General features: G+C 38.9%; 1 protein-coding gene and 1 pseudogene across 2 annotated transcripts in view; one reads left to right on the forward strand and one right to left on the reverse strand.

Moving 5' to 3' along the window:
* LOC100340457 (3-beta-hydroxysteroid-Delta(8),Delta(7)-isomerase pseudogene) overlaps positions 1 to 14,225 on the reverse strand; it is a 113,638-nt pseudogene extending 99,413 nt beyond the window's left edge. The window contains exon 1 of the transcript XR_016215398.1: positions 14,122 to 14,225. The product of XR_016215398.1 is annotated as a 3-beta-hydroxysteroid-Delta(8),Delta(7)-isomerase pseudogene (transcript). The remainder of the gene's footprint in view (positions 1 to 14,121) is intronic.
* Positions 14,226 to 24,465: 10,240 nt separating this feature from the next.
* Positions 24,466 to 24,831, forward strand: LOC138847437 (large ribosomal subunit protein eL39). Its single transcript, XM_070066177.2, has one exon. It carries the CDS (start codon positions 24,524 to 24,526, stop codon positions 24,677 to 24,679), a length of 156 nt encoding a protein of 51 aa, XP_069922278.1. The 5' UTR covers positions 24,466 to 24,523; the 3' UTR covers positions 24,680 to 24,831.
* Positions 24,832 to 25,291: the final 460 nt, after the last annotated feature.

The following is a 25,291-nucleotide window of genomic DNA, read 5'->3' on the forward strand; positions in this document are numbered from 1 at the left end:
TACTGAATGTTCTCCTGTATATGTGGGAATTAAAATTCAAAAAAAAAGAAAGAAAAGAAAAAATAAAAAAGAGTTGTGTGTATCAGTATTGTTGTGTGTATCAGTATTGTTGTGTGTATCAGTATTGTTGCAAATATAGTTTTGTAAAACTTTGTTTTATACTTTTGTTAAATCAATGGTTAAGAACGTTATACTACTATAATTTTAGTGATTTGTTATTACTTTAAAATTTACGGTATATGGGTGAAATGGTCATTTTTCCATCTAGTTATTGTTTATAGCCATTTTCTATATTCCAACTAAACTAAGGTTTTTGTTTTTCACTTTCTTTACTTTACTGTCTTTTTAAGATTTATTTGTTTATTTGAAAGTCAGTGTTACAGAGAGGTAGAGGCAGAGAGAGAGAGGGAGTTCCTCCGTTTGCCGGTTCACTCCCCAGAAGATCCGAATGTCCGGAGCCAGGAGTTTCTTCTAGGTCTCCCATGTGGATGCAGGGGCCCAAGCACTTGGGCTATCTTTTACTGCTTTTCCCAGGCCATAGCAGAGAGCTGGATCAGAAGTGGAACAGCCAGGTCTCAAACTGACACCCATATGGGATGCTGGCACTGTAGGCTGCAGCTTTACCTGCTATGCCATAGTGCCAACTCCTTGTTAAACTTCTGATCTGGTGAATCATTAACCCTCTTTTGCTGTAAAGTAAACTTAAAATATGTTACCTCAAAAACGAAAAGAAAAGAAAAGGGGGTGAGAACAAAAGAGGATGGGAATGAGAGAGGGGGAAGGAGGGAGGGAGAAAGAATATCCTTATGTTCTTCAAATTGTATCTACAAATAAAATTGAATTCATTAAAAATGAATTAAATCTATTTTTTAAAAAAGGTTAGATATGGTTGTACTGGAATATGATCCCACAAACATCTGTCATGGCAAACACATTTAATTTTCCAAACAAATGCAGCTTTCCATGGAAGCAGCCTTAAGGTATATAGACTACAGTAAACATACATTAAACTTAACCCTCAGTTTCTGTGTTCGTATCTGCTGGAGCACAGGGATACGTAGTTCAGGCATTTGCTCAAGGTCATCCTCCTAAAGAGTGAGAAATGGAAGTTGAAATTCTGGTCCCTTGTTCTCCAGCCTGCTGTTCTGCTTGCCAAGTCACACTGTTCTCCAGCTGTTCATTCGTTAGTGTGTCCCCCAAGAACAGTTAGTATTTCCCCAAGGTTCTTTGCTGCATATGCAGAACAATTAGAGAAAAATATATCTATGGAAGAGTAATTGTAACTCCCTGGAGAATGCTCTGTTGATTCCCATCCCTTAGGTCATGCATTTATACACGTCTCCAGCACAAAGTTCACTGATGGTGTTTGTGACTGAATGGAATCTGTACCTATAATAACCAGCATTTCCAGATTCAGACCACAAGCCCTAGCTTGAATGTCAATCTGACAATCAATTTTGTGTGCTTTCAAACAAATCCCTTATTCCCCAAGCCCCAGCCTCCATTCTCTCTCATATGGAATGAGAATAAGCTTACATTCTATGCGTGCTTTATGAAAGTATAATTTACTCAATAAGTACATTTTTGTTGACGTTCTGGATCTTATATTGTAATAATTTGGAGGTCATTCATCATGAATTCTTCTGTATAATTACTTGTGTTCTTCAAGGGATAATGACTGATAGCTTTTGAAGCAATTAGTACACTTTCACAAGGAAAATAAATTAATTCAAAGTGGCTTTAAAATTCAATAATTTGTTATTTATGGCAAAACATGAATTCTAAAAGGAGAAAAACACTATATATGGTTAATTCCATACCTGAATGAATTGTAAAAATCCTGGGTTCTTCGTATTTTCCCCTATACCATCACTGTACATGTTTTCCTAACAATGTAGACTCACTGAGTTCAGGATAACATCCACACTTAATAGCACCCTTTTTGTCTGTTGTATGAGTTAGAAAATCTTTCCTAAATGTCTCTCACTGATTTTCGTTTCTGTCATATTCACAAATGTGTGCCAAAATTAATAACTTAAAAGGGAAGAACTGCCATGACTTGCATCTATACATTGCCTTTGCTCTAAGACAAGGATATGACAAGCTTCAGTGAAATTCACACATGAAGAAATCAGAAAATCCTTAATCAGGGTTCTGTTAAGAATGAGGGAGTCAATGTTGGCATAAAATTAAGAAGGGTTTCTATAGCTGAAATCATATGCTAATGATTCTTCATAGGTGGTTGATTAACAAAATTGATAAGCATGGAGGTAAAGTTTGAATGAAGAGATTTAGTATTTTTTAATGTAAAATTAAATCAGAATAGACTTTTCTTTATTAATAACAACTAAAAATTAAGAACATCAAATTTTAAAGATGAAAGATGGAGAAAGAGAATTAGGTCAACTACAGATTTTGAGTTTGAGAAATACCAAGGATGTGACTTATCTGAGTTTTATTTTAGTCTCATGTCCTAGACATGGAACTGAAACAGCAAAACAACCCAGACATGACATTGAGTGCAGATAAAAACAAAACAGCTGCTCCTTCCAAAGTAGCAGGGAAGGAGGCAGTCTAGAAAGACAGAAATATTTTAGATACAACAACACTACATCAGTCAAATACACAAAAAGTAGTTGACTTCATCTCTGCCCACAGCACCAATGGCCAAATGGGGAATCTGGACTTCTATATTTTCAAGGCTGTAATGAGTTATCCTAATTCTCTCACTAGGATGGTATTGGGGAGGACTCTGGGAGAGCCAGGACTTTCATATTTGTTTGATGATAAGAAGCCAGTTCCTGCTAGATTGCTGTCAATGGACAGAGTACCAAGTGGAGACCCAGGATTTTGTTCCATTGGACAATAACAAAATGCCATAGCTCTACCCTACTGGGATGTGTCAGATGAAGATTCTGGACTCATACTATTTCTCAGAGAAAAAAAAAAAAGGCAAACTTCATCATGATGTCAATAGAGACCAAATGGGGAACAGAAATGTCTCTTCTACCCATGAATAAGAAGTCAAATATTTCAGGTATCAATCAAAGCCAAATTAAAATACAACTTCTACCACTCCCTTCAGCAGTAAGGTGGAACTGTGGCAGAGAAGGCCAATAAACAGAGTTTAAACAAGATACAGACAAAAAATGAATCAAAACTATGTACACAAATGAACACAAAACTGATCGCTGACTTGAATATAAAACATAAAACTGTAATGTTTGTAGAAAAATATGAGAAATATTTTTACTATAAGAGGAGACAAATTTTTATAATTGATATCAAAAGTATAACCCATACAGGGAAAAAGCTAAATAACACTTCTAGACTTTGCTTAAGTTTAATTTGCACATTTTTATTTTATATATTTTCAACTATAATCTTTGACCATCTTTATTTCACACTCATTGCTTTTAAGTCATTTAATTCTCTATATTGGAAAATATATTGGCTTGAATACTGAGAAAATTATATTTATTACTAATATTAAAAATATCTTTCAGTTCATTAGATGCAATTAGTATGTGTTCTCTCTTCCAGATCTGTTATCTTCCACTTTAGAATATATATATATATATATATATATATATATATATATAATTTTGTTCCTTTCCTTTAACGGATTTTTCCAATTTGTATTCTACATAAATGATTCATTGTTCATCAGTATGTATTGTATTTGCTATCTCCCATGTGCGTTTTAATTCCTTTATTAGAGTTTTCTAGTTCAGCATTTCATTTCATTTTTATTTTAGTCTCTCTTTATTCAGTATGCTTTTGTCTATCAATTCAGTTTACTTTACTCTTGTAATTCACTACCTTTATTCTACAGAGTCTCCATACTTTTCCATACTTATTTAAAACATCACTTTGCTTAAAAAATGAGGTATGGTTGGAACCTATTTTTTCAGCTTTTTTTCTCTTTTTCTGATTATTCAGTGTTATGTCCCTTCCTGTTGTAGAATTACCTTGACTGTCCCAAGGCTCCAAGCTCAGTTTTCTTCCTGCTGTTTTATGTGAGGACATTTATGTCCAGACTCAAAGGTTGACAATGGAAGTCACTGGTTTAATTCAGTTTTCATAGGTTTAATCATGGATACCTATCTTCAACTTCAAGTAAGAGGTCAGCAAAATGTGTTTAGCCACCACTAGTTTCTAACAGTCACTTACCTAGTGTAGCTCCACTGCAAAAACGTAAACATTCTGAGTAAGAACCATCTGTGCAATAAAACGTATAAATCCAATGACATACTCACCTGGATCTTCATGTGTCCATTCCTAATATGTTGTTGTTTCCTGTGGTGTCATTGCCAGCCTCCCCCTATTTAGTACACATGTATATGTGTGCACACACACAGCCTTAGTGGATAATTCCTGTCTTACTGTCCATGAAGGTACTCATCCAGAAGAGACAGGGAAACAAATCTAACAACCAAACACAAAATGGGAGGATGCATGAATAGATGGTACCTGAGATACACTCTGAGCTTCTGAGACATGAACATCTAATTATGGAATGAAAGGTGGATAGAGAAAATTTAGATGAAAGAAAGGAAGGGTTAAAACCTCATCTGTTTAACATTTCACAGCATGATTACAATTTGATTGCCTCCCATGTTACCCAGTCTCCAAAATTTCTCTCTCTACATGTTGGTAATTATGCTCTTCTTTAGAGTCCTGTTCCACATTTTACCAGAGTTTATCTGTGTGATCAATAGTATATTAAAGAAGTGACTGCTTCCTTGGCCAGCACCACGGCTCACTAGGCTAATCCTCCGCCTATGGTGCTGGCACCCTGGGTTCTAGTCCCGGTTGGGGCGCCGGATTCTGTCCCGGTTGCTCCTCTTCCAGTCCAGCTCTCTGCTGTGGCCCAGGTCCTTGGGCCCTGCACCCACATGGGAGACCAGGAGAAGCACCTGGCTCCTGGCTTCGGATCAGTGGAGCACGCCGGCCACAACGTGCTGGCCGTGGTGGCTACTTGGGGGTGAACCAAAGGAAAAAAGGAAGACCTTTCTCTCTGTCTCTCTCTCTCTGTCCACTCTGCCTGTCAAAAAAAAAAAAAAAAAAAAAAAAAGTAACTGCTTCCAAGATTAGTTAATAAACGACTTTAGCTTTCAGTTTGGTCATTCTCAGGGGAAGTAAGCAATCATGTTCTAAGCAAACCATAGAGGTCCATGTGGTAACACACAAATCCCTACCCAGCTGCCATAGAAGACTTCAAACGACTACCGGATGACCATGGAGGACCCCTTTCTAGCTCACAGTGAGTCTTGAGAAGGATGTTGCCCTAGGTAACAACCTGATGAAGTCCTTGTGAAAGACTTTACCTACCCCTCAGAAAGTACTTTGTGGGATAAAACTACCTGTTTATCTAAAATATTATGTTTCAGGATAATTACTTTTGCAACATTATATATGTAAAACACATCCCAATTGTTTTAATAAATATAGCATACTACTAAAATGAAAATCTAACAAAGATTGACTTACAAATCAATTAGATTTGTAAATAAACTAAATTTATAAAATATTATACAAGTGCACTAAACTAAAAGGTAATACAACTTGGCTATAAGGAATAAACAAAGAACTTTAAGAATGGCATGCTTTATTATAAATGCTAATGACCTTGTATTAAGAAAAATTATTACATTGATAGTTATCAAAAGATTTTTCTTAAAACTTGACAACCATGTTTGATTCATAAGAGGTTTATTATGAATTAGAGAAGTCTTTTTTAAGATTCATTTATTTAAAGGCAGAGTGACAGAGAGGAGGCGACAGTGATCTTCCATCTGCTGATGCACTCCATAGATAGCTGAAACAACCGGATCCGGGCCAGGTCAAACTCCACTCTGGTATCCCACGTGGATGGCAGAGACCCAAGCACTTGAACCATCTTCTGCTACCTTCCCTGGTGTATTTGCAGGGATCTGGGTCAGAAGCTGAGCAGCTGGGGTTTGAACTGGCACTCCGAAATGAGATGCTAGCATCACAAGTGTCAACTTAACCCGCTGTTGTTACAAGGCTGGCCCCAGAGACATATTTTTTCAAATAGGTTATATATATTTATTTTGAGGCAACATCTGTATAGTATTTCCTGATGATTCAATAGAGGTATTTCTTTTTTTTTTTTTATTTGACAGATATAGTTAGACAGTGAGGGAGAGAGACAGAGAGAAAGGTCTTCCTTCCATTGATTCACCCCCTAAATGGCCACCACAGCTGGAGCTGCACCGATCCAAAACCAGGAGACACGTGCTTCCTCCTGGCTCCCATGCAGGTGCAGGAGCCCAAGCACTTGGGCCATCCTCCATTGCCTTCCTGGGCCACAGCAGAGAGCTGGACTAGAAGAGGAGCAGCCGGGACTAGAACTGGTGCCCATATGGGATGCCGGCGCCGCAGGCGGAGTATTAACCAAGTGAGCCGTGGCGCCGGCCCTCAGTGGAGGTATTTCCACAAGAGTGAGAAAAACAAAGTAGTAATTTTATCTTTTACTTTTTTACATTCAAAATTTATTAACACTGTGGTACAGTGTCACATTTCAATATGTGTACAGTAAGATATGTGTGTGCAATAAGATATGTTTTGTTTTTAAAATCTTTTATAAGAATTTACTATGTGTCATATATTCTTCTTAGTGCTTTATGACTATTATTTACTTAATTCCTCTTACAATCCTAGGAGACAAATATTTCCAGAAACTGGAAACACTATTTGTACAGACACAAAAAATAAGAGAATATTGCCGAATGCTGTAGATCTCATGAGTGCTGTAGACTTCCTGCGGAGTATTAGTTTTCAATTTTGCCATGGAGCAATAAGGGAAGTAAACTTAAACAACAGTATTAAGAGAGAAATTATAAACCTGAGAAAGATGGTCCAGGAAGGAGTGAACATAATTCGGAAAGCAATGAAGGGTAAACTCCTCGTGGCAGCTCTGCCACAGACCTAAAGAGCAATCAGTTTGTACTGCAGTGTAAGAATGGGAGGTTATTCCAGAGAGGGAAGCAGGGATGAACTAATTCCACACGGCAGATGCTATGGATGAGAACACAGAAGTAACACAAAATCATGCAAAATCGTGTAATTATTCATTTAACTTGGAAAAGGGGTAAAAACTACAAATGCCAGGAAACAAACAAAAATTGTATGAAAAGTGTTGGTACAAATTTAGACAAAGTGTAATGTATCATGATTCTAAGCAAGGAAATCAAGATCCTCCCAGAAACCTTCAGTGAGGTCAGTGTTGTGGCCTACCAGGTTAAGCTGCTGTCTGTGATGCCAGCATCCCCTGCAGGCGCCATTTGAGTCCTGGTCACTCCACTTCTGATCCAGCTCCTTGCTAATGGGAAAGCAGCAGAAGATGTTCCGAGTGCTTGAGTCCCTGCACCCACATGAGAGACCTGGATGAAGCTGCTGGCTCATGGTTTCTGTCTGACCGAGCCCCAGCCTTACAGCTACTTAAGGAGTGAACCAACAGGCAAATGGGAGAAGTAAGGTCAATGGGTCAAACACATCGAAAGCACCCATGAGTTCTGTCGAAGCAGGAACTACTTTATTGAGGAAGTGTACAGGCTTATAAAGCTTACAAAAGACATGTGCAGTAGGGGAGCCAATCAGTGAAAAGGTCATGCAGGCATGGGTGGACCACGCACAGGGGCATCTTAAGCAAAGTATAGGGATCATGCACTGTCCACGTGTCCGGAAATAAAGTGGACCTATCCCTGCTGGTGGTCTGATCTTACGTAGCTTAACTGGAGGAGCCACAGACAAGCCCCTCAAACATCAGCGAGGCGCCATATTGTAATGGAGGTTTTAGGCAATGCCCAACAGAGGCCAGCATTGTAGAGTAGCAGGAAAAGCCACTGCCTGTGATGCTGGCACATATTGTTGCTGGTTTGTGTCCTGGCTGCTCCACTTCTCATCCACCTCCCTGGTAATGGCCTGGAAAAAGCAACAGAGATGGCTTACATGAAGCTCCTGGCTCTTGACTTTGGCCTGGCTCAGCCATGGCCATCTAGGATGTAAACCAGCAGATGGAATCTCTCTCTCTCTCTGTCTCTTCCCCTCTCTCTGTTGCTCTGACTTTCAAATAAATAAAATCAATCTTAAAAAAATAGTTTAAATTTAAGGAAAGCTTGGGTTTGCTAACATTTCATTTTACCTGGAGGGGAATTAAGATAGTGAATAAAGTTGAGGGGAAAATATCAGAGATAGAAATGTTATTATTTAAACAAAAGAATTCAAAAAAGAGGAAATAAAAATAATAATGTAACTATCAATCCTTAAGAAGAGTAAAGAAGAAGAAAGGGGAAAATATAAGTGATCTGAACTGTCTCCAACAAGGTAAAGAAAGTAGTTACTATTTAAAGTTTATAAATAGGGGCTGGCATTGTGGCCTAGCAGGTAAAACTGCCACCTGCAGTGCCAGCATCCCATATGGGCACTGGTTCCAGTCCCGGCTGCTCCACTTCCAATCCTGCTCTCTGCTATGGCCTGGGAAGGCAGTGAAAGATGCCCCAGATCCTTGAGCCCCTGCACCTGCATGGGAGACCCAGAAGAAGCTCCTGGCTCCTGGCTTTGAATTGGCGTGGCTCCGGCTGCTGTGGCCATTTGGGGAGTGAACCAGCGGATGGAAGCTTTGTCTTTCTCTCTTTCTCTCTGCCTCTGCGTATCTATAACTCTGCCTTTGAAATCGATCAATCAATCAATCTTTAAAAAATAAAGTTTATAAATAAAGAAATCAAGGAATGAATTATTTATACAGAGTTATGGTGGTAAAAATGAGAATCAGAATAGATTTAAAAGGTTGGTGAGTCCTCAGGAGAAAACTTTTTAATCCTAATTGTTCATTGAATTACGTGACTACTTATAACTCTTATGAATTACTTGGATAAAATGTTTAAATATCATAAATTAAAATCATCATAAATAGAAACAACATACAAGCAATAAATTTGGAGAAAATCACCATGATATGAGAAAAAGTCAGTATTCTCAATGTGAAAATATTGTTACTAATCAATAAGAAAAACAGTGGAGATATACTTAGGTCATTCTGAAATTAAATAGAAAGTACACATGAACAAGAAATGCTCAACTTCATAAGTAATCAACCATTAGAAATCGCCATCAGTAACATTTTATCTCAACATATTAACAAATGCAGTAATGAAAAATTGAAAACCAATTTTGAGGGGAATGTAGATAAAGGAATACCATCATTGTAAATTGGGAATTTAAATTGCTTCCAACCCTTTAATTGTTGATACAGAATACAAATCAAAATTTTTAACCTGTGCATACCCATAGATAACAGCTATTGAATATCTTTTGGTTAGTTCCTTTATAGTGTGCATATGAAGAGGATTTATGTGCTGATGTTTTTGGTTGTACGGTACATTTCATAAATTTAGCACTCTATAAATATTCTACAGTGTGGAATTTAAGAAATATATTATAGATATTGGTATTGTGATATAGGAAGTAAAGCTACTGCCTTTGACACAGGTATCCCAAATGGGCACAGGTTCTAGTCCTGGCTGCTCCACTTCTGATCCAGCTCCCTGCTAATGGCCTGTGAAAAGGAGGCCCAAGTGTTTCAATTCCTACTCCCCACATGGGAGACCTGAGGAAACTCCTGGTTCCTGGCCAGCTCGGCCCAGCCCTTCCCGTTGTGGCCTTCTGGGAAGTGAACCAGCAGATGGAAGATTTCTCTCTGTCTCTCCTTGTCTCTCTGTAAACTCTAACCTTCAAAGTAAAAAAAAAAAAATACATAAATTATAGTTATCTACAAAATTATAGTGCATCTACAAAATAGAAATGAGTACATTATAGAAACATGTATGCATTGTAACATGTTCACAATTTTTCATGAAACACAAAAGCGGTTGTAAAATGATATGTGTCTCACTTCGGATCTTTAAAAAACAGAGAAAAGGCCGGCGCCGCGGCTCACTAGGCTAATCCTCCGCCTAGCGGCGCCGGCACACCGGGTTCTAGTCCCAGTCGGGGCACCGGATTCTGTCCCGGTTGCCCCTCTTCCAGGCCAGCCCTCTGCTGTGGCACGGGAGTGCAGTGGAGGATGGCCCAGGTGCTTGGGCCCTGCACCCCATGGCTGCGGCGGCCATTGGAGGGTGAACCAACGGTAAAGGAAGACCTTTCTCTCTGTCTCTCTCTCTCACTGTCTACTCTGCCTGTCAAAAAAAATAAAATAAAATAAAATAAAAATAAATAAATAAAAAACAGAGAAAAAATAAATTCCAAAGAAAGTATACTGAAATCACTGTATCTGAAAGTTTGGAATATGTGGAGTTTTTTTTTTCTTCTAAAAGGTCTAAAATGAACAAAAGAGCAGGCATACCCAGTCAGAATTCAGAAATATCAAACAGAGTTTTGTGAAGAAATGTACTTAAGAGTCTATTTTTGTCCTGAGGAAGAGAAAAACAAAAAATCTCTTAGCTAATGATATCTTGATGACGCTGATCATTTCCCTAGAAACAAATACACATATACTTTTCTCTGAAAATGGAGAAATAACACACTTACAGTTAGAGAGAAATGCATTTCAATAATAAACTACATCTTGGTCCTTTCAATAAATTGCTTGGGGAAAGTATGAGACTTAATGACATATTCATCTTTCCCTTTCTGTTAAAATACAATCATTGTATTGTATTCAAATACATTCAAATATGTAGAGATACAGTAAGTCCAAAACAGTAGAATATGGAAAAATGGAATCTAAGAAAGTAGCAGCCATTTTCTGTAGTAAAATTGATAGTTGTATTTATACTTAGCAGCTTTTGACACAGAACTGCCCCTAAGTTCTCATTGGAATTGAATCGTGCTAGACTCCCATGGAGATCTGCTACAATTTTGAAAGACACTCGTTCAATAGGTGTTTTACCAGACAAGATGACAGACTTCAGCAACTATTAAAAATAGGTCTGATTCTGAGAGGGCATTATTCTATATTTCTTAAAATATCTGAGAAATTATGACTCTAAATTTTCATCTCCCTTGCAATATGTTGTTTGCTTTCCTATCAGGAGGAAATAAAATTTTCTGTGTATGGAAAGGATAAAAACCACCTCTAGTAAATGGGAATTGATTAGCAGAGGTCAAATTGTTCCATTTTTTTCAGATTTGTAGGTAGGTCTTTGCTTCCCAAACACTTGTGAAGCAGTTAGATGAAATCACATTTCAATGTTACTTAGTGTGAGGAATACAAAATAATACAGATGAGGTCAGATGTCACCATCTTCTTGTATACTGAAATTCAGGAAGCATAGACCTGCTAAAACTGGATCACAGTATTAAATTTGAGCAAATTTTGATAGGACAATTATTTTTATTGGCTGATCAAGACTTTCCTGTTTATTCAACATATACTTTTAAGCTATCCTTGGATAAGATCCCTGCTTTCTGAACTCATTATCTTTCTTCCATCTGGAATTACAATTATAACTATTTGTTGGGAATTCAATTAAAATCCCCAGAAGGCCTGTATGAGTCTCAGTAATTTTTTTGAATATCCATTTGTCACCTACAGATTAGAAATATCATTTCCTTGATCTGAAAATCATTTATTTTCCTTGAAATGGAAGCCCATAATTACCTGTGGAAAGTCTTAGAATCATTTTTCCATATTTAACACAAAACTTTGAATATTATTTAAAAATAGCAGAGATTATACATAAACTTACAAGATAAGTTATTGGATGCACAAAAAATGGAGTAATTTCTAGAGACAGCATGTAATAGAGGAATGTATTGCATTTTGTCAAGATGGAGTTGATAAGACAAGATTGGGTGCATTTAGGGTGGTATGGTCATAGATGATGGAGTAGATAAAATGCAATAGCAAATAATGCTACAGCTCAATGGTTTGATTCAAGCCACTTATTTTTTACAAAGTCCACATGTCTAGGGATGAGGGTGAGACTAGGATTGGAGTTATCAGATAAAAGACAAGGTTTGTAGTAAAGTTTGAAGTTCAGATAAACAATAAATATGTTCCAAATGTACCAAATATTGCATGGGATATACATATGCTAAGCTCTATTAGTTGATTTGAAATGTAAATATAGCTGGGTGCCCTATATTTTTGCTGACTCTAGCAGATTTGTGTCATTGCTAATCATAATCACAACAGACCTAGGCTGATGGAGGTTCCTCGACTCCCATCTCCACAACTGTCAAGGCCAAAACACGTGAGAGAAAAGCACTATGCACAGGTGAATCCATGCATGCCAGGCACAATTTTTTCTCACAGTTTATTTGCCAAGGTAAATTTATAGAGTCAAAACCCAAATGGAGTGAGTGTGGCTAAAAGCTAATTGCAGACCTTTTGCTTCTGTGTATATTAGCTTTGCTTGCTAAAGGCTAAGGGTGTATGTGGGCCCAAATTCCCAGGAACTAGGTTGACAGAAATATGTCCTTCACTGTTATCTTACAACTATATCTTGGTTCTGTTATTGGGTTTGTTGTTGTTAACTGTTATGTTAAAACCATATTCTGGGTTTTTTTAATTGTTCACTGCATAACATCGGTTCAGTTTGAAATTGTGAGCTCTAGTGGACAGAATACTATAAAGAGCTGTGTAACTCACCATTGAGAGCCACACTCTGGTAAGGAATGTTGGTCCTGATCAGTTGCCTTGCCTCTCATTTTCAATAAAATTCATGTGTGACTGTCACTGGTTTTATAATATGCTATTTTAGCTGATGGATGAGTGGATGTAACAAGTTATATGGGCATATTTAGTTTCAAGAAGGCAAGACTACAATTTTATAACCAAAACAACTGAAGAGTTGTACATTGACTTTCTAATGTACTCTACTTTCTTAGAGATTTCTAAAAGAATTTTAAAATGTAGGACTATGGAATGAAGTGGACATTTTGAGATTCATTGATTACTTACAGCCCTTGCCTCTTCTTTTGAGGAAAAGGGGTTTTTTTTGGTTTACTTTGTTTTTTGTTTTGTGGTTGGATTCTTTTACTTAGTGTAGGTTTAATCTTACCACCTTAAGTAAACTGAAAGTAGATCTCTGCAAAAATTGAGTGGGGATGGGCAAGGGAGGAGGAAGAAGGGCTGGAGTGTGGGTGGGAGGGAGGGAAGTAACCTATGTTCCTAAATCTGTATGTACGTGAAATTTGTATAATTTAATTAAATTAAAATTTTTTTTTTAAATGTGGGAATACAAACAGGCATTTGGCACAGCAGTTAAGAAGCAATTTGTTATATCCACATCCATATCCTCAAAGTGCTTGAGTTTGAATCCTGGCTCCGCTCTTTATTTCAACTTTCTGTTAAAGGACACTCTGAAAGGCCACAGCTGGCAGCTCAAGTGCTTAGGTCCCTGTCAACCCTGTGGGAGACCAAGATTGAGCTCCTCAGTTAGGCCTGGCCCAGCCCCAGGCTATTACAGGCATTTGGGCAGTTAACTACCTGATGAAAAATCTGTCTGAATTTGTCTTCTGCATGTGGAATAAATAAAATGAAAGAAAACAAAATGTAAAGCAAAACTTTAAAAATCAAAAAAGATAAAATGTGGGAATGCATGTTAGTTTACATATGCATTCTCACTGAATTTCAGCATAAAAGTTTGTCTTTTTATTTTCAAACCTTTTGTAGAGAAAATAGATATTGAGCATATCACTATCAACTTGAAAATGAAAGTGTTTTGCAGTAAGTAGATTCTTCAGCTTCTTTCTACTGCAGAGTATTTCTGTTTTCCTTGGGTAGGAGACAGGGGAAACAAAAAAAGTCCACTCATTATTCAACTAGAAAAAGGAAATCATAGACCTAAAATTTTTATAAATTCATCTCAAAGAAAAATATTTTTACAAACTAAATTTTTTTCTACATAGGTTGCTAACTAAATTTTTTTATTTTTAGTTAAAATTTTCAGTTTGTAATAAATAGTTTAAGTGAAATTTTTTTTATTTTTTTGAAGTTTCTGGAGATTTCTGAATTCTTTAATTATTCCCGACAGTTTTACAACTACTTTTTTTTTTTTTTGCAAAGGGAGTTTTCTATAAACAGCCGTAGACATTGTGTCAGTGGCATACATGACATATCAAGAGGTACTGGAGCTTTTTACTGCCTACAACCCTCCTCCCGTGAGGGCTACTCCAGCTGCATGGCATTCCTGCTGGAGCTCCAGGCTCCTGCCACGCCAGTGCCGCCATCCGTGTCTCCTTCGAGCCGCCATCACGATTATCTACCCAGACCTCATCAGTCACAATGAGATGGTCTCCGACATTTACAAGATCCGAGAGGCACAGTGATCACTGGTGTTTTTTTTTTTTTTTTCTGTAACCTTTTTTTAAATTTATTTATTATACAGGCAGAGTTACAGACAGTGAGAGAGAGAGACAGAAAGGTCATCCTTCCTTCCGTTGGTTCACTCCCCAAATGGCCGCTACGGCCGGCGCTGTGCCGATCCGAAGCCAGGAGCCAGGTGCTTCCTCCCGGTCTCCCATGCGGGTGCAGGGCCCAAGCACTTGGGCCATCCTCCACTGCCTTCCCAGGCCACAGCAGAGAGCAGGACTGGAAGAGGAGCAACGGGGATTAGAACCCAGTGTCCATATGGGATGCCAGCGCCGCAGGAGGAGGATTAGCCATGTGAGCCACGGCGCCGGCCCCAATCACTGGTGTGGATGCTGTCATGAACCATCACCTGCAGGAAAGCGGCTTCACCAAAGAAGCCTACAATAGTATATCAAAGATTACAGAAAAGCAGTGAAAGGCAAACTTGAAGAACAGAGACCGGAAAGAGTGAAACCTTTCATGACAGGGGCTGCAGAACAAATCAAGCACATCCTTGATGATTTCAGAAACCACCAGTTCAATATTGGTGAAAACATGAATCCAGATGGCATGGCTGCTCTGCTGGACTACCCTGAGGAAGGAGTGGCCCAATTCATGATTTTCTTTAAGGATGCTTTAGAAATGAAAAAATGGTAACAAAACTGGCAATTACTTTGGAACTATCACTGCTGATCTGAACTGGCTGCTACAAGAAATGGGACTGATGTTGTCTTGATCTCTTCATTTATTTTGACCATGATTTGCTTGGAGTGGATGCATTGTTTTTAACAAAAATAATTGTCAAAAAGTAAAATGTGGGGCCGGCCCTGTGGCACAGCTGGTTAAGGCCATGGCCTGGAGCGCTGGCATCCCATGTGGGCACCGATTCTAGTACCACTGCTCCTCTTCTGATTCAGCTCTCTGCTATGGCCTGGGATAGCAGTAGAAGATGGCCCAAGTCCTTGGGCCCCTGCACTCTCATGGGAGACCAGGAGGAAGCTCCTGGCTCCTGGCTTCGGATCAGTGCAGCTCCTGCCACTTCGGCCATCTGGGGAATGAACCAGCAGATAGAAGACCGCTCTCTCTGTCTCTACCTCTTTCTGTATTCTGTCTTTCAAAAAAAATAAAATAAATCTTAAAAAAAATAAAATGCATCTAAACTAAAAAAAAAGGTATTGGATAATTCTTGTTTATTAAAGGGCAATATATCGACTTGACAGCATATTCTTACTTATGTTAGACCAATGATCCAGAAAACAGTTTAATAACGTGGATAACCAAGAAGTATCAAAGGGATTTTCTATTAATTAACTCTGTATGTGCATGACTCCTTTCAAGGATGGCCAGACTGGGCTGCATATAGGTAATTCATCCACTAATACTTTCTTTTTTTTTTTATTTTTTTTTTTTGACAAGCAGAGTGGACAGTGAGAGAGAGAGAGAGAGAGAGAGACAGAGAGAAAGGTCTTCCTTTACCATTGGTTCACCCTCCAATGGTTGCTGCAGCCGGCGCGCTGCGGCCGGCGCACCGCGCTGATTCTAAGTCAGGAGCCAGGTGCTTCCTCCTGGTCTCCCATGCGGGTGCAGGGCCCAAGGACTTGGGCCATCCTCCACTGCACTCCTGGGCCACAGCAGAGAGCTGGACCAAAAGAGGGGCAACCTGGACAGAATCCGGCGCCCCGACCGGGACTAGAACCAGGTGTGCCGGCGCCGCAGGCGGAGGATTAGCCTATTGAGCCTCGGTGCCGGCCTCACTAATCCTTTCTTAAACCACTGAAGCTTTAACATATTACTCTGACTTAACCTAAAACCCTATGTGGTATCATAATTCAATCACATGCATAACTAAATTCAAATGAAGGCACTGTTACTAAATATTATAATAAATGATATCACCTTGGTTACAAACTTGCTTGAGATAGTCTTCCTTATTTTGATGTCAATTCATTCATTTCACTTCCATAACATGGTTTAATATAAAAATTTAATAAAAAAATTATTCACAAATTTCACTACATAGTTATGAAATTTTAACAGCTATAACAGTTATCTAAAAGCAAATATATTAACTTAAATTGTACTTTTTTTAAGATTTATTTATTTATTTAAAGAGTTACACAGAGAGAAAAGGAGAGGCAGAGGGAGAGAGAGAGAGAGAGTTTTCCATCTGCTGGTTCACTCCCCAGTTGGCCGCAAAGGCTGGAGCTATGCAGATCTGAAACCAGAAGCCAGGAGCTTCTTCCAGGTTTCCCACACGGGTACAGGGGCCCAAGGATTTGGGCCATCTTCTACTGCTTTCTCAGGCCATAGCCAAGAGCTGGATTGGAAGTGGAGCAGCCAGGACTCGAACTGGCACCCATATGGGATGCCAGCACTGTAGGCGGCGGCTTTACCTGCTAAGCCACAGCACTGGCCCCTAGATTGTACTATTTTTAAACACATTATATTTTACCTTAAAATTTACTTCCCTTGATTTTCTCTTGAAATATATTCACTTTCTCAATTTACTGAGGAAGATGTAGGTCTTCCTCTATAGTGTGTTCACCTCAGTATCAAAATCTCAATTTTGCAGTTACTGGGTTGCAGTATATAAGATAGCACTCCTATTTGAGGGGTGTATTAGTTTGGGTTCTCTAGAGAAACAAACCAATCACGTCGACATAAAATTAATGAGGTGTTACAGTCACACTGTTGAAAGAAAGACATTCTCAGAAACTGAGACTGGAGATTCTGAGTTATAAATCATATATCTCTTTTCCTTAGATTGCTGGGCAGACTGTTCTCCTTGCTAACTTTATTTCTGAGTGGGTAAGAGAATTATCACAGTTTTATTGTGATTTATTGCAGAAGCAGACTGGATTTTCCCTGTTTTGTTTTTACTTTTTTTTTTACTTTTCAGTCAATAGCTATGATAGTATCCTTTTTCTAAGTAATAATATGGTGTTGTCTTTGAGGTAAAACATACTCACTTTAATTATACCCTTGAGAGACAGGAAGGTGTGGGTTCAGAGCACAGATTCTAGAACCAAACACCGGAGATATATGGATTAATTGAAGTGAGCTGTTAAATGATAAGTTAATGAAACAGAGTTTAGTGTATGGTAAGCAATCAATATTACAGTGTTACTGTCATATTAATATATCCAGTTTTATGTGTTATAACAAAGCAAGCATGAATGTTTTGCATATCTGTACTTCCTCTGTATTAGAATTCCCCTTAGCTGGCGCCGCGGCTCACTAGGCTAATCCTCCGCCTGCAGTGCCGGCACACCAGGTTCTAGTCTTGGTCAGGGCGCCAGATTCTGTCCCGGTTGCCCCTCTTCCAGGCCAGCTCTCTGCTGTGGCACGGGAGTGCAGTGGAGGATGGCCCAAGTGCTTGGGCCCTGCACCCGCATGGGAGACCAGGATAAGTACCTGGCTCCTGCCATCGGATCAGCGTGGTGCACAGGTCTCAGCACACTGTCCGTGGCGGCCATTGGAGGGTGAACCAATGGCAAAGGAAGACCTTTCTCTCTGTCTCTCTCTCTCTCACTGTCCACTCTACCTGTCAAAAAATAAAAAAAAATAAAATAAAAAAAGAATTCCCCTTAAATGAATGCCCAGAGATAAATGACAGTTGGATGCATCTTAAATATTAAGATATAAAGTCAGTATCTCCCTAAAGACTTTGTTTTCTTTAACATAAACAGTTTAATATCTCAAAGTCTACATGGATTAAAATTGGATGATTCAATATGAGTGCTTTCTGATATTAATTGATTTGTAAAACTCTCTGGATTTACTATCTGAAGGAGTTAGAAACTGCTCAGGGCTAGCTTGTCCAAATCAGTTCTTTTATGAAGATATTTCTCCCATTTCTCTGTGAACATCTGTAGTTGGCTGAAGAGAGGAAGAAAATCTCACTCCCTTCTCCTTTTTGTCTTGCTCTTGAGAAATAGAATGAAAATTTTATGGCTAATTTACATAAATTACAAAATATTTGCATAAAATCTTAGTTTTTCTCAAGGAAATGAAGACATTAAATTGAACTGCTTAAATAGAATGTGAAAAACTTGTATTGCTTGGAGATTGGGTGTCTGATCAGGGACATGAAACTAGCCTACTCCGTTCTCAGCCCACCACAGTGATTGAAAAGGAATAAGCTGACATTTCTTAAGCTTTATTAAGTAAACTGGGGACTTCTGTTTATTTTTTTGAGAATTCAGAGGGCTAGTTTTGCTATTTTCTTTGCTAAGTGGAATGCCTCTTGCTCTATGGAGGCTCATTCAAAGTAAGTCTTACAGGTGATTAGAAGAACGGGCAGTAATATAATGCCTCAATGAGTAATTATATTTTTATAATGGATCACTTGGACCCCTTCATGGGAGCATGGAGGCACTACCTAGAAACTCAACACGGTGCAAGGACTCCAGCCCTAAAGCAGTGTCACACATGAACCTCTAGCTGTCAGATAGGAGATGATGACCAGAGTAGCATCAGAAATCAAGGACTAGTTACTGTCAATGAGAACATTTTCGGTATTATGACTCAGTATTATAAAAGCACGGCCTGTCACCTGATGTTCTAGCACTCTTTAGAGGTCTGAAGAGCCCTGAGGAAAGGACAGTTAAGTGAAAATTACCCCACAGTATGCTGCTGTAGCGGCCATGCCACAGCTTGCTTAATCAGGAACCAAGTCCAAGATAAATGTTGTGATTCCATTCAACTGAATATTCATGTGTTTAATGTGTGTGTATTTTCAATGTGGACACTCCAGGAGCAGAATTCTTAATAATTAATTCTAAAAAATTGGAATATGTTTACTAATTATTGACAACTGAATTTGGCATCAAGTGTCAGCAGTTCCTATTCTGTGTTTTTAAACTTAATTTTAGATGTATGCTGTGTATTAAAAGACTATATGCCAAGAAACTTGCCCTAGAAAAGTAGCAACTCCTAAGAAGCACTTAGAGCTAATGCCATGTTTATAATCTTAGAGATACCGGAATGCCTGTACCTCCACATTTGCCAATACTTCTGTCTACATCAGAACACTCTTCCAATGTTAGGAGGCACATGAAAACTAACAGTGACCTTTGAAAATCAGTTGGTGTGCTGTCTCCCTGCTAGCAATCACATCTATTTGCAGAGGCTTCACTGTCTGTGACTAGTAAGTTATAGAAGGAATCTGCCAGTAGAGAGTCCAGGGTGGGGACTCAGGTCTCTTGTTCAGGGCCTCTTACCAGTCCAGAGTGAGCTAACCGTGCTACTGCAAGCAGTTGGTTCTTAGCAATTCACAGCCCCATACAACATATTGTAAAAAGCACCCACTCAGATGCTGGAAGATTTACATAAGCATAGACATAACTGAGAAGTTCATAATTAGCCCTTATTACCTTAATTAGCCTACAAATGTCTTCTCCCTTGCTGAGATTTATGGGGTTAAGAATAAAAATTAGTCTGTTTTTACTTATTAAGTAGGGAATTGTTAAAGGTGATATATTGGAATTCCCCTCTGCCATTATGACTGAGGTATTGTCTGAGTTGTTTTGCAGGAGTGACCCTATTTCTGGGAGGCATTCGATTGGAACATTGCTACCAGAAGAAAACTTTCAGTAGCTAACTTTGAGCTCCTAAATCGGTGACAGGGAGCTATGTGACTCCAGGTGAAATTTGCGATTCTATACCTAGTGTAACCAGTGGATGAAGGACTCAATATTATCCCTCCAGTTAGGAAATGAAGTTCATTTGAATTCCATAAGGATTAGGTTTCCCTTCTATTACTAGATTCATTGCCATTGAAGCAGATAGAAGCTCCTCACCAGCAGTGACGATGATGGAGATTTAAAAGGTCATTAGAAGCCCACTGCACGGGGGTCACCAGATAACAGTGAAAAGGTTCCCTTCTGGTGGAATGCACCCATGTTCACAGAAAAAAATCCAGTTCCTCTCTTCCTGTTCAAGGCTTTCTCCTCTGCCAGACTGAACTTCAGATGGGCTTTTTTCTTCCTCTAGGCCTTTGAGCTCCCTTTTCTAAGCGCATTTACTTTAGAGTATTTGTAATTGTAAATTCTTTCCCTTCCCTTTTGCAATGCAAATACTTTTAAGCACTTCCAGGGGAAAGTGGGAGTGGGGCGGAGAACTGAGAACCATTTTTTGGAAATGTAATTGCCAAGAAGATAGTGCCCTTGTCTCACAATTCCTTGGAAGGGTAGAAGACTCTCTCTCTCTCTCTCTCCCTTTTTCTTTTTTAAGAGATTTATTTATTTATTTGAAACACAGAGTTATAGTGAAAAAAGGAGGGACAGAGAGAAAGAGATCTTCCATCTTCTGGTTTTTCTCCTCAAATAGCTGCCATGGCCAGGGCTGGGCCATGTGGAATCCAGTGACATCAAGTAGCTTATTAATAATTCAGACAAGAATTCTGAATATCAGCTCGAATAAACCAGGAGACATGGCAAATTTTTAGCATTTATTCGGTGAAAGAAATATACAGGAAAGTGAGGGCTTTATTTAGGGGACAAAGACGTCTAGAAGCATAAGCTGAGTCCACACCAGGCAGAGAGCCAGCCGGGAGCCACATGGAGCAAAGCATGGGATTAGGAGCAGGTACAGGTAGCATAGCATGGGCAGGAAAGCAGAGGCAGAGAGGCAGCCAAAAGGCTGCCTGGCTGAAAGCACAGGACAACAAAGAGAGTGCCCATCCTGCTCCAGGCCTTTTATTCACTTCTAAAAGGAACTGTCAGGTGGGCAAACAGGTGAGATCACAAAAGGGACAGGGTGAAGGTGTGGTCTCCAGCTCACAAATCTAATCAATTTAATCCTATCTGCCTCACTATAACACCAGGAGCTTCATTAAAGTGTCACATGTGGGTGCAGGGGTCCAAGCCCTTGGGCCATCTTCTGCTGCTTTGCCAGGCTCATTAGCAGAGAGCTGGATTGGAAGTGGAACAGCCAGGAATGCAATTGGTACTCATATGGGATGCTGGCATCACAGGCGGTAGCTTTACCCGCTATGCCACAATATAGGCCCCAAAAAGACAAACTTCTAAGTTAGGCAGGTGCCTTAGCATGAGTTGTAAAACTGTCTCCTTTCCTGAAGATAAGGAAAAATCTACTTTTCTTTTCTGTAAGTCAAATAGCAAACACAGATGGCCTAAGATTCCCTCATTCCACGTCTTAAACAAACTTCTCCAGCCTTTTGCTTCAGTGTGGTTAAGGTTAAACACAATTTTTAAACTGCCTGTTTAACCGGTCTGGTTTAGGTTTTGTGTTGACATACCACTTTGTGTTTATGAGGCCTTGTGACATGTTTTGGCCTATGCAAATTGAGCAAAATAAAATTGATTTCTTCTGGGAGAATTTTTCTTTAGGATTTAATTTTTTATGTATTTGAAAGAGTTAAACAGAGGGGAGAAGAGACAGAGAGCTCTTCCATCTTCTGATTCACTCCCCATGGGCCACAACTGCTAGGGCTGGGTCAGGCCATGTTAGGGACCTGATATTTCTTCCGAGTCTCCCACATGGGTGAAGGGGTCCAAATACTTGGGCCATCATCTGCTGCTTTCCTAGGTGCATTAGCAGAGAGCTGGATCAGAAGTGGAGCAGCCGGGTCTCCAACTGGCACCCATATGGGATGCCCTCATTGCATGTGGAGGCTTAACTTGCTATGCCGCAATGCAGGCCCCTGGAGAAAATATTAGGAGATATTTTCATTCGTTTTCTGTGGATTATTTTGTTCTAACTGATGAAAACTATGTACCTGAGTTACACAATGAAGATAATATACAAAGAATCCTGTGATGCCTACAAGGGACGTGAGATAGAAGTAAGGCATAAAATTTAGGTTAAGCCAGAGGTGTTAGGGTTGTGTATATCACTCTGTATGCCCTAGCTTATTCTAATTTATAGAAGCTTGTATAATTTCTTTTTTAAAAAGATTTATTTATTTTATTTGAAAGTCAGAGTTACCCAAAGAGAAGGAGAGGCAGAGAGAGGGGTCTTCCAACCACTGGTTCACTCCCCAGTTGGCTGCAATGGTTGGAGCTGTGCTGATACAGTCAGGAGCCTTGAGCTTCTTCCGGGTCTCCCATACGGATGCAGGGGCCCAAAGACTTGGGCCATCTTCTATTGCCTTCCCAGGCCATAGCAGAGAGCTGGATTGGGAAGTGGAGCAGCCAGGACTCAAACTGGCACCCATATCGGGGATGCTAGCACTGCAGGTGGCGGCTTTAACTGCTACACCACAGTGCCTGGCCGAAGCTTGTTTAATTTCAAAATGAGAAATCTAAAAATAGCGAGTTGAGTCATAACTATCCAATATGGTTTATATCAGCATAATTGATCAGTACCTGCTTTAAATGTGCCATACCAGACTTCTTGAAACATCTATTCCAGAGAGAGAGAAACATTTCTTACTATATATATATATATATATATATATTTTTTTTTTTTTGGCGGGCAAATTTCCTTGAGAAATCTGATCACAGAGCAAGTGGAGAATCAGACACATGTTAGGATGCATATTCAATCTTTTTAACAACTCCAAAGGAGTCAGAAATTTAATGAAGATGACCTTCACTAACGAGCAAATAGCCTCGGTCTAGCAGTTTGAAGTCAGTCCCCTGTGTAATGCTATTTTGCTTTCCCTGAGCATTTAGTAAGGCCCTGTCAAATGTTTCAGTAAGTTAGGATTCGTGCAATTTAATTGAGAATAAGTTCTGTGTTTGTGACAAGTGGTGTCATAATTGTGGCAAAAGCTTGGAAAGATAAATGCTAGTTTTGTTACTGTTGGAATAACTGAGTGGTCTGCATACAAGCAGAGTGGTGTGTTGCGTCAGGTGATACCAGGGTAAAAATCACTCCCAGAATCCTGTGGTAATTAACATGAAATTACAAATTTTCTTTCCTCTGTGTATTTCTCTTCGAATTCTACATAAAGATGGGAATTTTGAAGTGGGGACTTAAGCCTCTTATTCTACTAGAGGGATGAATTAGGTAGACTTCAAGTTTAAATAATAATGAGATTTCACTTGCATCTCTTGGCTAATGAGTTCTGGTTATATTTGTGTCATTATAGTTATGAATTGGATTATTAATATAGTTGATATTAATTGAATCCTTATGATATCGGAGCTGAATTAAAAAAACAGTGCGTCTTGACATTGACAAACATGATCCAGATTAGTTTCTGCCATTGTCACATATGTGTATGTCATTTCTTTTTATGCCTATATATCTTGAGGCGGCCCAGTGATTTTTAATTTCACTTAAGCCCTGTACTTGAGGCAAAGAGTCATGGTTAAAACATCCTAACATTTTGTTCTACAGACATAGGTTAATTGCAGAAATTTCCCTTCCACCCTTCTACCCTTCCCAAAGGACTTTGATAAGACCTCTTCCACTCTTTCCCAAATTCCCTTTTTTATCTGCCTGTTTAAGACCTCAGGCCTTCTACTGTTTTCCTTGAGATGTTCCTCACTAAGGAAATTTTTCCCTTTTGCAATTGAATAAAATATTTCCTTAACTGCCCACTAGATCTTGTTTTTTTTTTTTATAGACCTCTACATGCAAAATGCATCCCAATATGTTTTTAAAAATATTCAACTTCCCCAGACTGATATTAATTTCAACCATGTCTGATATTCATTCTGATAGTTGAAAGAATGTGAGCACTTTCCTACTTGAGTCAAATTCAATTCTCTATAAGATTATTTCAAAGTTATACGTTTTAAAATAAAATTTAGTCATAAGGAAATAGATTATTGAGCAATGAAGACATTTAATAGCAGACAATAAAACATGTTTTATGTAATTCAAAATATACAAAGATGTATATCTATATTCGTAGATGTATGCAGGTACATATGTATGATATATATGTGAATTTAAATGTGTAGGCTCATGTATACACAAAAATATTTACATATACCCACAAAGAAAAAACAAACCTAGGATGATATATACTTAAATGTAATTCATGATGAGTTGTAATATATGTGATAATATTTTTAATTTCATACAAGTGAGAAAAAGAATAAGTGGTGTGAAAATATCTTTGAAAATAACTTTTCTATACTGTTATGTCTATTAAGAGTCAATATAAATCAGTATCTATTATGAGTCAGTATAATTCATTGCAATTTCTTGCCTTTTAAAATATACATTATCCTTTCTCCTTTCCTCCGCCATCGTGGTGGGTGTCCCTGATTCTTCCTCGCCATGTCTTCTCACAAGACCTTCAGAATCAAGAGGTTCCTGGCCAAAAAACAAAAACAAAACCGCCCCATTCCTCAATGGATTCGGATGAAAACTGGTAATAAAATCAGGTATAACTCCAAGAGGAGACATTGGAGAAGAACCAAGCTGGGTCTATAAGGAATTGCACTTGAATGGCGTGCTCATTTCTTCTGTCTCAGTGTCACAACGTCACTATCACCACATCAAGCTGAAGATGTCACCATCATCTGGACAGCTGGACATGTTTGATTAGGGCTGTGACCAGTGGGCTGGTTCAGTAATAAATATGTGATTCCTTTTGAAAAAAAAAATATACATTATATGTATTTCTATGAATATTTAGAAAATTTTCAAAATAATTGATTGCAAATGTAATATTTCTGAGAGCAGGTAAACTAGGAAACTATTTAAAAGGAATTGTGTGGCAAAAACATGTTCTCAAGAGGTCAGGTAATTTAGACGAAGGCTGCGTTGTTTTGAGCCCATGTTGCTGTGCAGCTGCTTTGACACTGGCACTTCTGGCAGAACACTGATTCAAGTTCCAGGTGCTTCACTTCTGATCCAGCTACTCGCTAATGTGTCTGGGAAGGCAGCAGAAGAAGGCCAAGCACGTGGACCCCTGCCACCTACTTGGGACACCCAGATAGACTTCTGGGATACTGGCTTGGTCTGGACCAGCCCCGGCCTCAGCCCCAGTTGTTACTGCCATTACCAGAGAAAACTAGCAGGTGGAAGACCTCTTTTTCTCTG

The sequence above is a fragment of the Oryctolagus cuniculus genome, chromosome 1 (genome assembly GCF_051225735.1).
Source record: "Oryctolagus cuniculus isolate XC-2025 breed Fujian yellow rabbit chromosome 1, ASM5122573v1, whole genome shotgun sequence".
Lineage (NCBI taxonomy): Eukaryota > Metazoa > Chordata > Mammalia > Lagomorpha > Leporidae > Oryctolagus > Oryctolagus cuniculus.